Source organism: Larus michahellis, chromosome 1, assembly GCF_964199755.1.
Source record: "Larus michahellis chromosome 1, bLarMic1.1, whole genome shotgun sequence".
Taxonomy (NCBI): Eukaryota; Metazoa; Chordata; class Aves; order Charadriiformes; family Laridae; genus Larus; species Larus michahellis.
In genome coordinates, this window is record NC_133896.1 from 37402291 (window position 1) to 37414794 (window position 12504).

General features: G+C 41.9%; 1 protein-coding gene across 1 annotated transcript in view; it reads left to right on the top strand.

Moving 5' to 3' along the window:
* LOC141737549 (ras association domain-containing protein 5-like) overlaps positions 1–12504 on the top strand; it is a 55915-nt gene that overhangs the window by 27487 nt on the left and 15924 nt on the right. The window contains exon 2 of the mRNA XM_074572390.1: positions 5840–5964. Within this exon, the coding sequence (XP_074428491.1) occupies positions 5840–5964 (125 nt within the window). The remainder of the gene's footprint in view (positions 1–5839; positions 5965–12504) is intronic.

Genomic DNA, 12504 nt, shown 5'->3' on the forward strand with positions numbered 1-12504 from the left:
CACTTTAATTTGCTTCTTTTGCGTTCCTGTTCAAAACCTCGCAGATTTCTGTGCTCTTTCTTCTGCTTTACAAGTCTACCATCCTTTTGATACTAAGGTGCTATGAATGTTAATAATCTTTGAAGTTTGGTGTAGTACTTCTCCGGGAGTGAACACCACTTACATTTCTGAAAAGCATTGTATCAGATATTCTGTTCTTTGTTATTATTCTGCAAGTAAAGGATGAATAGGGATAACTCACCTACGGTGGCATATCCGTGGCAGTTCATGTTTTTGCACAAGGAAGGAAGCTGAGGTTGATCTTGTAGCTTCCCATTCCCTGCAGTGCAGGAGGGGAACAGGCGACAGAAAATTTGACACCGTGGCTGCAACTTTCCAACCATGGCACTTGCAGAATGATGGCTTCGTTTGTGCAAGATATTGAGCACCCAACATTTCTTTTGAGTGCTGTGTAAGCAGCGAGTGCCACTGCCTCTGATGATGACTCCAATTCTGTGTGGGCGTTTAAATTCTGTGTTTAAATTATAAATCTGGAAGCCTAGCTTTAGCACCAGCACTTTCAAAGTCTTCATCCTTTGCTGTTTCTATCCATGCTTGCATGCTAATTTTTTCAAGTGGGTTGCAACAGCTGTAGGAAATAGGAATTGAATGGGAGAGAGCACGTGCTTTTCAGCGAACAATATTCATCTGCTTGAAGGAGAAGGCACATCTGGTTACGTCTTCTGGCCTAATTCAGCCTGCTCAGTGCCACTCCAGTAACAAGATGCTTTCACTGTCTTTTTGGAGATTGTTGGAGCAGGCTTCTTGGAGCATTTCCCTAGGAAGCAAGTTAAGTCAGTTATATGTTCTTTCTGTGCCTAGCAAAATGATAGAGGATCCTCTCTTTTGGAAGCATGTGTCCCATATAGGGCCTCATGGCCAGTGGCCGTGGCCCATACAGGGCCTCATGGCGAGCGGTCGTGGCCATGGCCACTGTACCCGTTGAAAGCAGAGTCTCCAGAGCAACAGCAGATTAGAAGACCTTAAACAGCAAAGCGGTACTTGTGGATAGGCAGAGCTTTACAGGGGTTTGGAAGATGTAGGCTTTGCTGATCTAAGCCTTGCCTGGCTCCACAGTGCGGAAAGAGCACAAAATGTGCACGGAGATCCCGCAGGGGAAAGGATGGCCATACGGAGCTCAGAAAGTCTGTCTCATCTGTAAAGATTGTGATCCCTTAAAAATCACCCATGACTCACTAATTGGGAAATAGGGTTACAGTGAACTTTATTTTAATCTCAGACTGATGTTAAGTGAAACTAATAAATAAAAAAAATAATCAGAAGTAAAAGGAATTGCATAGAGATAAAACTGAGGTTACAGCAGATCTCCACCCACAAGAAGCCGTGCTTAACACTTTCTGAAGGCTGTTTATCCAAGCAGGTTTCCCGTTCCATTACAGCTTCTAGTGAAACTGCTAAAAAAGATCTTGGTAGCAACTTCGGCATCAAACTCGAATGTAGACATTTGAGCATCAGCAAAAAGGAGAACAACGCAACATATATTAAGTAGAAACCAAAATGTGAGATGTTGATATCAATGTATTGTAGAAATACAATGCAATTTGGCCTTGCAGGAGAAATACTGCTGAACTTCATTCTCCTTCCTTTTGTGACCTACTGGCTGAAAATGGATTAAGAATTAAAGCATTAAGCGCCTTACGTAGTTTGAATATTTTTCCAAGAAGCTTTACAGAGATACTTTCCGTAGAGCAAGCATAGCAATAATCTCTCTTCTGATAGCTGGGAACCAAGCCACAAGCTCTCAAGTAAAGATGGTTTTACTTGCTAACTTCCTAACACACAGAGTAGGGGCACCAAATTGTATACCCTCCTCATGCTTTCGAATAAAGACTTCTTCAACCTTACTGCGGTTGATAAATGATGCAAGCATAAATACAGACTTGGCTTTGAACTTTCCATGTGCTTCAATTGCTCAGGCACGACATACATTTTGCATAGCCGTTTGGAAGTTAAATGTGTCTGGGCCATCACAGAAATGAACATGTGCATTTCCTAGGCAGGGAAGACCCCAGCAGGGTAGAGAGACTTTGCCGTTGAGCCTCTGCCTGCTGCTGCCTGGTTCAGTGATGCTCAATTACTAGGGTGTGATGTTGGAGCATCTGTTGGGTTGCCTGCCTGTTCACTCGCTTGCTTTCTGCTGCGCCGCCCCGGAGCAAATCAGTTATGGGAACAGCTATTTACAAGCTATCAGGCAAAATCAAGTTTCGGGTGAAGAAAACCCAAACATCGGGTAGGGACTATTCACCTAAAATTAATGTAAAATGAAGTCTGAAGGCAGGATAGGACTAGTGTGATTTCATGTAATTGTAAAATTTGCTAAGGTTTTTTTTTTTCTATGACTCTAGTCAAGCCATTGTTGCAATAGAATAATAAACAATAAAGTCTTACATCATGTCTCAGTAGCTGACAAGGCAACTTTTAAAGGATAATACTTGTATGTTTAATAAATACATACTTTGCATTTCCTACTGATGCAGGACAATTATGCATATTCAGTGTGCATTGATGCATCACTTGCGTAAGTAACCTCAGTGTACAGGGCAGTCTGAGCGTTAGTGAAACAAACCTGGTAGCTTTTCTAAATGTCAGTGAAAGCTTTTATCAACTGTGCCCAGTTAAAGCCCCCAGGTCTTTGAATTCAAAGGACAGCATTAATTTCAGACCACGTGAAGGAAGAACACCTGGTTCTGATTGCTTTCCAAGCAGAAATAATGTGTCAGTCCACAATCTGATGACCAAAACCGTCTTTCCAGAATAATAGCTACTTTTTGAACTCATGGCAATTTTGGGAGTGGTCCAGTAAAGGATTACCACAAGAAGATATTATTTTTTAATTTGATGCAACCTGGACCTTTGTGAAACATTGTATGCCATGAATGGAATAAAATAATGTGTTTAAAGCTAGAACACATCGGAAAAAAGGTTTAAGTATTACTATTCTAGAAAATAATCATTCTTTTTCTTGTCTTACTCATTAAACTTATAATCAGTATGTTAAAATCTAGTTTATGATTGAAAGAGTTTCAGAGATGAAGCTTTTACATTTCTTGCAATTATGCCTATAACAGCCAGGCAGAAATTATGGGCTTGTCTTCCAAATGACATTACGGACTCACAAATTAAAATGAATACAAATGACAAAGAAAATATCATTGAGAGGTAATATTTCCTAACTTAATTAGTAATCCTGTTTCAGAACACTGTTTAGCTAACAGATTTTTTTCCTAATATTATTTGCGAAAATGCATCTTTAGAATTGGTGCATGATTGGTTTATATGTTTGCGTAATTATAGAAAGTTGTGGAATTAGTGAAGCCTGGTTTCCTGCAGATTTGTGCCTCATTCCCCGTAACCTCCTCACCACGGAGGGGATGTTTTTAGTAACTGGTTGTGCAGACATTGCCAGACAATGGTGTAGCGGCTGAGTTTTGCCTGCCTTGCCCAGAGTGTGGGTATTAGTTTGGGTCTCCCTCCCTTTCCCAGGAGGTAATTTTCATGAGAGTTACATTAACGTAATTAGCTTTTAGACCATTTGTGGTTGAAATTGGTCAGCTGTCTCAGAACTACAGGGGAAGGATAGAAAGGTAGACAAACAGTGCAATCTCATAAGTATATTTTTCTTAAGAAGATGATAACTCAATTTGCAGAGCAAAGAACTCAGAAATGAAGAAAAATCAGAAATTCAAGTATTATTTTCATTTGACCTTCTTTTGCTTATGCATTACAATGTCATTTTTAATTAAGTGCTCCCATCTTGGGTTTTTCCTTGGAGCTGCCCTGCTCCCTCACTCGATGAACAGCAGCTCCAAATTTTATTTAATCCTGCTGAGTATGGGTGAGGCTTTTCAACTGCTTCTTATGGGGTCCTTTCCCAAATACAAAATTATTCTCTTCTCTCAAGGGCTCCATAAATGTGAGCATCCTTTTGCATCCAGAAGTCCTCTATGAGCTGTGAGAGTCCTCTGAAAAATAATCCCAGCTGCATACGCGTAAAACAGAGCCCTGGAAAAACCTCATTTGGGTTAAAAACACAGTTCTCCCTGATTTTGGTTGCGGATGTGAATGCTCCATGTTTCCTGCAAATCAGATGAAGTAGCTCAAATGTGGCACCCAGGAGAAATTCAGCAGCAACTGTGGAAAGTCTGGCACGACTTGCCAGCATCGCAGCAGGGTGCAGGGACAGTCATCGTTTCTCCTGGGCACCACACAACTGCCTTAACCATCCTTTTTTCCCTCTGTAGTCTTCTGCCTATTTTGCTTCATGTTTTCCAAATTCTGCATTAAATACAATGATGGTTTTAGAGAGTTAAAAGTCTTTTTTCAGTGTTTTTGATTTATACTGCAACGAGGCCCTTTTTGCCCCATAATTAGCTGGAGGCTATTTGCTGATGTCCCGAGAGGAGTGTGACTTGAGATATATTATTGCGATATAGTCAGTCTGGTTTAAGATCAGAAACATCCCAGTTACCTGATCCAGGATGGACTCGCTCTGCTGGGTCACTGGTATTGGAAAAGTTTTGACAGCTTGATTTTGTATCAGCAGACTTTGTGCCAAATAAAATATATTTAACCGTGCTTGAGTGCAAGTGTTGATTGGAAATGGGAACTCTTAAGAATTTATACTTGAAGAACTGTAATGAGCATCTAATCAAACGTAAAGGAAACTGAGATTTTTGAGAGGCTGCTAAGGGAACAAAAAAAAACCCATCCAGAATTCAGCTTTTGCTATAAACCAGGGAAGTGTAAAGCTTTGTAACAACAACAAAAAAATATTTTTAAGAGTAGTTTAGTTAGGGAAAATGAAAGCATTTCCTCCAAAAGTCATTCTTGGAAATGGATGAATTGTTTTAGCCAAAATGTTCTAAAACAAACAGCATGATGTTCCCCAGCATGGAAACTTGAAGCACAAGTGGTTGCTCTTTGGCAAAATTATGAACAGTTTAAAACCTAAAAATAGAAAGTGGCATTCAGTGCTAGACAAAGGTGGTATCACGAACTCTGCCCAACTTCCAGAGAAAAACAGAAAACGCGACAAGGCTTCAGAGCAAATATAGGTTGTTTGAAGTGATTCTCTGTCTGGGGTTAGAGGCCATGTGCATCACCTGATTTCTTACTCAGATGGGGACATTTGCCTCTGTTATCATGAATTTATGTTTCTAATAGCCATCTTAATTGATTTTGCTAGCCAGCAAGTGAAATTTCTGAATTGTTCCTGAAGGCAACTTAGTGATTTAGCAGTTTATTTACAGCTTCAGATAAGCTTCTCATTCCGTTTCCAATACTCATGTGTATATTCTTTAGAGAACCTAAGCTTAAAATATGTAAAACCGTGTAATAGTGATTGTGCTTGCATAGAACTTTTTGTCTGAAAATCATAAATATTGAGGTTTTTTCTGAGAATAGTCCCTTTCGAGCTTACATTACAGCAGCTAATACCTAGTATGTGGCATGGATTTTTTGCAAAAACATCTCACCAAGGCAGCCCCGATCCAGCTAGCAGACTGCATCACTGCAGCCCTGTCAGCGTGACACTGAGGTGTGCCGCGCTGTCACCTTCGCTCCGGTGAATTTACGTCTCCAGTAGCATGTAACTATTATTATCTTTACGTACGGATGGGGAGATTCAGTCGAGAGGTGGTGGTTTCTCTGAGGTCACGTAGCAAATGAGGATGTGCCTCGCTCCTAGGTTCTGCCTGCCGCAACTTTTATTTCTAAACACTTCTTCTATTTATGTTCTTGTTTGTTTGTTTGTTTTTGTGTGTCTCTGTGGGTGTTTCAGATTGCAAGTACACCTGCCATGCTCACTGCCGGGATCTGGTGCACCTGGGCTGCCGGCGGAATGGAAAATTAATGGACTGCCTTGCTCCGCATGACACCTTAGATCCATCTTACAACAACCGTCAGGTAATAGATCTCGTCTTCGTGTAATTACTGCTTTCTCTCGTCAGCTCTGTGATGAAGTGTGGTCTGCATGCCTCACCCGGCTGCTTGGGAAGAATGTCTCACTTCGGCATGGCCAGCAAAGCTAAATTTCCCACCCAGTGCTGTGATTTTACAGTACGGCTGGGTCGAGCTGCAACCAGCTGCTGCCAGCTGGGTCACTCCTGCTCCAATTAATTTTCGGCTAAACTGTCTGAAAAGAAGCCCGGCAAAAAGGTATTTTCCCTGTTGGTTTGGGTGACTGTGGGGTCAGAGCAGGCACGTACAGCGGGGGATGAGAACAGGAGGACGGAGCTGCTCTTCAGATGGACTCGGCCATACCGTGGCGCAGCTCACAAAGCGAGCTTGGTGGCCCAGGTGCCTTGTGCTGCTGCTGGGTGTAGTGCCACCGGGAGGCAAATGAACTAAGGGCTGGGCTGTTTGTGACCATTAAAGATCCTACAGGGTTTGGTGTTAATCCCCCCGTTCTCATCAAATCCCTCTTAGGGTAATTTCAAATTTCCTCGCCTGGATTCCCCAGCAGCTTCAATGGGTCACAGTGTGCCTCCTCATTTCCTTCCTTAAACCACCACAGAGCGTCACTCCTCGTGTTTCACCCTCGACATTGGGGCCTTTCTCTTTGTTCAGGGAACACATCAAAGCAGCACAGTTTTGCAGACAGAGCGGGGGTCCTCAGAGAAGGAGGTTCATACGGTGATAATGAGCCCCGTAGGCTTTTAGTGCTGTAATAAAGGTTGTATTGTGCTAATTAGTTCATGCCTTTTTGCATTTTCAAATGCATTTACCTTTTGTCCTCCACAAAAGTCCACCTGAACTTAGTTGGATATTAAGCCTTTGAACATTTACATCTAACCAGCATAAACTTCTGAGAAGGCACGAAAATTTCTCAGTGCCCTTGCTGAGCTCGCTGCCTGTGCTCCAGGTCAGCACTGGGTTTTCTCTGAAGTGCAACGTTTATTTGGTAGGGGAGGTGCTTGCTCCAGCCACCCAAACTGCGACTGAGGACACAGTGTCTCTTGTGAGCTCCTCGTGACTTGCCGTTGGGAAGAGCGAAGGGGAACTCAGATGCAGAAAGGAAGAGTAGCAGGGATAGGGAGGAGGAAGGACGTGGCAACACGTCTTGGAAGTGTGGGTGACTATCAGCAAGAAAATACCACAGGAGCAGAAAGAGAAGGCCACTAAAAGCTGCTCATACTCAAAAAGGCACGTACAGCTTGGCCATGAAAGATCTGAGAAAGAGATAGTGCTGTCTTGGGTAAAGTGGCTGTGAATACTGAGCAAGGAAACTGTTCCTTGCTGTTTGAGCCTTACAGTATTCAGGGAAGCCGAATTCAGTGTGTGGTTGTTTGTGTGCAACAAGATTGCATCAAAGAAGTACTGTTTTTTTCCTACTGATTCCTTCCTCTTGGAAGAAGTCACCATTTGGCTGGTTGCTGTGGATGGCAGTCGTTGCAAATCTCCCTTTTCCTCACTGGCTCTCTGGGGCAGTGTGTGCCTGGCAACATACATGTAAGATGAGGATTCAAATGCTATTTTCAGCATCCATCATCCATTGATTTTGAAGCAACAATCATTTACGTGCACAAAACCTGGAACGTTTCCTACCGGGTGAAGTGATTTCCTTTGTGCAGGGCTGTCCCGCGCTGACCCAGCTACCGATGGAGGCTGCAAGGTTGGACTCCACTCCTTCCTGTGACACTTACCTGCTCATACCACTTTGTCTTCCTAGGACTTACCTGCTTTTCTTGTAGCTAAAAAAAGAATTAGAATTTTTAAAAATAATTTTAAGATCTCTGAATGGAAACATCATTACAAGAGCTGGCATTTACAGGTTACTATTTAAGGAAATACAACTCCCAGCTCAGCTGCCTTTTCAAAATTACTTTTCCCTTCCTTGCTAAAATTTTCTGGACTTAGTCTCAGCCTTAAGGTGATTTTTCCTTTCTGTTTAAAGTTCGAAGCTCCATCTCACATACACAGCTGAGCAGGTGTTTAGCATAAGATAGTGAAGGAGACAGAGGATGGGAAAAAGGCTGAATCTAGTTCCTTTACAAAATTATTCTTGCATTCTTATTCTGTGGATGGCGCCTAGGCTACAGAGTTTTAGTTAGACGCAGGAGTGTGCTTTTGAAGCAAATCTTCCAGTTGTCCTCACTTCTCTTGTTTTGGTTGATATCAGTGAGCAGTCTTAGAGCACATAAACTTAATTCCCTTTCAGATGAAGATTAAGCTGTTTCCTGAAACCTCTGAGAAGAGGCACTCCAGGAGCCTACCCAACCTGCTCCGACCACTAATGGGCGTTCAGGCCACAGGATGAAAACAGAGACTGTCTGAAGTGAAACGTGTGAAGTGGACTATTGAGGACTTTGGGTTCTCAGCGCCACTTGCTTTGCTTTACAGAGCTGCTTGTGCTGCACCGCAGTATTTGCTAACGTAAGCGTCAGATACTTGGCATGGAACAGTCCCCAGCGAGAAGCAAACCGATAAGTGTTCCAGTGATGCCTATGTTTGCTTTATCTACATCGTGACTTTGAAAATCACGTGGTATGCAAAACCAGTTAGTTTTGCATGAGCCATGCTAGTAAAATGCATAGCTGCAAAGACCACACATGTATGTGGGGATGTCTCATCCACACAGTGAGCGTTGAATTAAAACACGAAGGGATTTTGCAGAACTACTCAAACTTTATAGTCTTTATGGAGAGGAATGCCTTGCTAACAAGCCTTAGTCCTGAGCTTTGTGCATTTTCTTTCCACCGGGATAACCATTTTGTTTTGAAGTGTAATTTTTTTTTTTTAAGAACAAAATAATTTTATATGGGCAAAGCACTAGTTTGAGGTTGTTATATTGGCATTCTTATGCTGCTGCAGCTTAGATCTTTTATTTTATTTTAAAGAGACACGGCACCTTTATATCTGCTTAACTTCCTCCACACAGGGAGATAATTGCTGTGAGCATGATGGTAGACAAATGCTTTCAGACCTACCTCTGTACAGGCTAAGGCCACTTTAGACCAACCAGGCAATGTGAATATATCTCCTACTTGATCCAGGTGAGATAAACTGCACTTTGTCCTGCTGCAATGACCTTGTGGTGCCCTGAGTGCGGCAGAGCTTGCAGCTCCGCTGTAGTTCCAGGTCCTGGTTGCTCATTTGTGCTCGGACACTGTCGCATGTTCCCCCTTGCCCTTCTGCTCCCAGTGGTGCCAGCACGGCTGCTTTTGGGCAATGCTGTTTTAATAAGGGTCAGGGAAATGCTGTGGCTTTTAATGTTTGCTCTTGCAAAGCCCCATCAGCTCTTTAGTTCACAACGCGGCTTGTGAACAGTGCCATCAGCACAACAGGGGCTGGCTGTCCTGGTGTGGCTGGAACACCTTAAACTCCAAATAACCCCACACCAACGTCTTGTTGAACCATGGTTTGAGAATCTGGGCTTAGGTTTTCCCCTATGGGGAAGAGGAATTTCTTACAGGCTCTTAACTGCTCATTTTGCAAAAGGAGCCAACAGATTTCCGAGGGATTTCCATCCTGTACAATTCTGCCAGTGACTGGAGCACTTTGGTGCACCCGCAAGTGGTCGGATAGTCTCAGAATCTGAAATATGGACATGCTGCTTGACCTCGTTAAGAAGTCATTGGAGCTCAAAAGGCCTGAACTTTGAGCTCCTTTCTCTGTTTGTTTGTGTATGTGTGTATATATATACACACATGTATATATATATATATATATGTGTATATATATACACACATGTATATATAAACACACACACTTACATATATGTTTCATTATAAAAAGGTCTAGGAAATTCACAGAATCACAGAATCTTCATGGTTGGAAAGGACCCTTAAGATCATCGAGTCCAACCAAACAACCTACAATCTCATTCCATTATGTAGCTATTTTGAGAAATCACTAAGGCTGCTGGGTTAAACACTTGTAAATGAAATTCGCAATTTCAGACATACCGCAGGTACCTGATGGCAGAAATACATGGCTCAGGTGAAAAGGGGATGGTGTTTTGCGAATTGTGTGGCCTTAAACATTTCCCTCCTGCCCTCCTGAAAAGGCTTCCTATAGAGATTAAAGAGGAAATGATGGATATAGGTTCTCTGTGATCTTGCAACAGAGCACTCAGACAGAGCTGCCAGTTTCCTCCAGGAACAAGCAGAGGGGATGAAAAGAGCCCCTTTCCAGCGGTCCTCTCCTGCGCTCCCACATTGACCATCACAGGAGCAACATCTGACTGACACTGCCAGTGGTTTCTCAAAGTCCAAGAAGTATCAAAGACATTCTGTGGACTTTCATTTTTTTTCCTGTTTTTTTTTTCACCCCAGATGGATCAAAATGTTAAAATTTCTTATGTACGAGCCACAGATACAATTTCTTTTCTCCTTCAAGATGACCTGCCTTCACAAAGAGGTCTTACTGCACACAAATTTTCCCAAAGACAGAGGGTGGTGGGAGATGAGGTTTGTACAAGACCTGAGGCACTTGGTAAAGTGTGGAAAGGGATATGGGCTGTCCCAAACAGCTGGGATAATAACGCCCCTGAGATTGCTTCAAGATGCATGAATCTGCTGGGGAGAAAACTGCGAGGATCTCACAGTGCAAATACAGAAACTTCTGGACGTGGATGGGCACTGAGGTTATCATCTAAGTGTAACTGGAACTAAAAGCAGTTTCAGTTCTTTCCCTCAGAGGTGAGGTAGTTTGACATCTCTTTTCAAAAGTAACCCCTTTGGGGAAAAAAATGACAATACAGAGCAAAATATCACGTTGAAGATGTCTACAGCTCTTGATTATTAATGAAAGCTACTGTTGAGCTATTGATTGCTCTCCTCTACTAACTCTTGGTAGCGGCATGTACGCTGTACAACGGGCATGGTTTTTATGGCTTGTGTATTTCAAATCTCTCTTAAACTTGGTTATGCTTGCTAGTAGTTGAAAGGAAAAGAGGAAAACTGAATTATGTTTGTTTTGGCAGGCAGAGCGTGATTTTATTTTTGCCAGTGACTGGAAAAACTTTTAAACCAAACCTGAAGCTGGTTTCAGTTCTAATTGTGTATATTGTTCAGGCTAATTTTAGGGAAATCCATTTGGCAAAAATAAAAGCCTTGACAGATTGTATAAACTAGATATTAGTCCTAAGCTTTCAAAAAATAATGTGAGAGTATCCACAACAGTTCTTGGGGCATTACCTTCTGCAGCCTTCCTTCACAGGGGTATTATTAAAATGGGCTTTGAATAATACTGACTTAAGATCTTTAAATTATAAATTAATTGCAACATTTTTAAGAAGTCTAATTTACTGCATCAGATTATTTGGACTTCTTTAGTATTCTCTGGTGTAGGCATCACACTAAAACAGACTAAATAAATGCTGGGGCTGGTATTCACTGAGGCAGTAGTTGAATATTGCAAGTAGGACGAATCCAAAAGATGCATTTAAACAAGGAGGGATTTTTAAAATTAAAAGTGGATCTTAAAGCCCAATAAGTAAAGACTGGATGAGGCACGTGGTGAGGAGACATGTATCATCATACCACCAAATAACACAATATTAGAATTAATATTTTTAACAGAATGGACTTGATCTTGTTGGCACCTGGTGGAAATTTTCAGCCCATAGAAGCAATCAGAGTCATGGTGCTACACCACTATGGCTTTTTAACGTTATTTCAAAATCACACATTTTGATCAGTACATCTGTCTTTAAACTTTTTTGCTTAAGTTGGGGTTGTCAGGGTTTTTTTCTGTTTAAAATACGTGGATAATATACAGGCCTGACCTTTCAAAGAGAAAGGTAGCAAGCTCACTGCTTAGAGAACACATTGCTGAAACCCAGGGGAGATCAATTATCGGTTGTTTAGCAACCAGATCAACTCCAGTCAAACAGCTCTGATTTTCTAGTTACGTAGAAGAAGCAGACAAGGCTTCAAATTACAGGAAAATACTGCTATTAGACGAGGGGAACATTTAAAATGCACTTTTGATTTTTGCACAGTTACGTGCTTTCATATTCAAGAGGTTTTTATGGTCTCCCTAGAAAATGATATGTGTTTCCCTAATAACGTGCCCAGCTTCAACCTGCCATTTTGTCAGCTGTCATTATAAGATCAATGTTCTTCTTCCACCATTTATTTCTAATACAGACTATTCTTACCACACGCATTTTTCCACAATCCTTTCCAGTTCCTGCTGTCAGTGCTGTGCCAGGTGTAGGATGTAAAATACCAACTACATTTTTTTTCTTGGAGCAGTTTTCTTCCTAATTCAAAGTTATTAATATCTTCCCAGTATCTCAGCAGGCTCAGCAGAGCACAGATGATCACATTACAAATTTAATACAAGTAATACAGGCCTGCACGTCCCGTGCGTTCCAGGTGGTTCTCCGATATTCAAATAGCATTGCCTAATCGTGCTGGAGAAGAAGTTCAAGGAGAACTGATCCTCTAAAACGTTAAGTTTTATGTGTTGCGTAGGTCGTGTAGCATGATAAAGCTG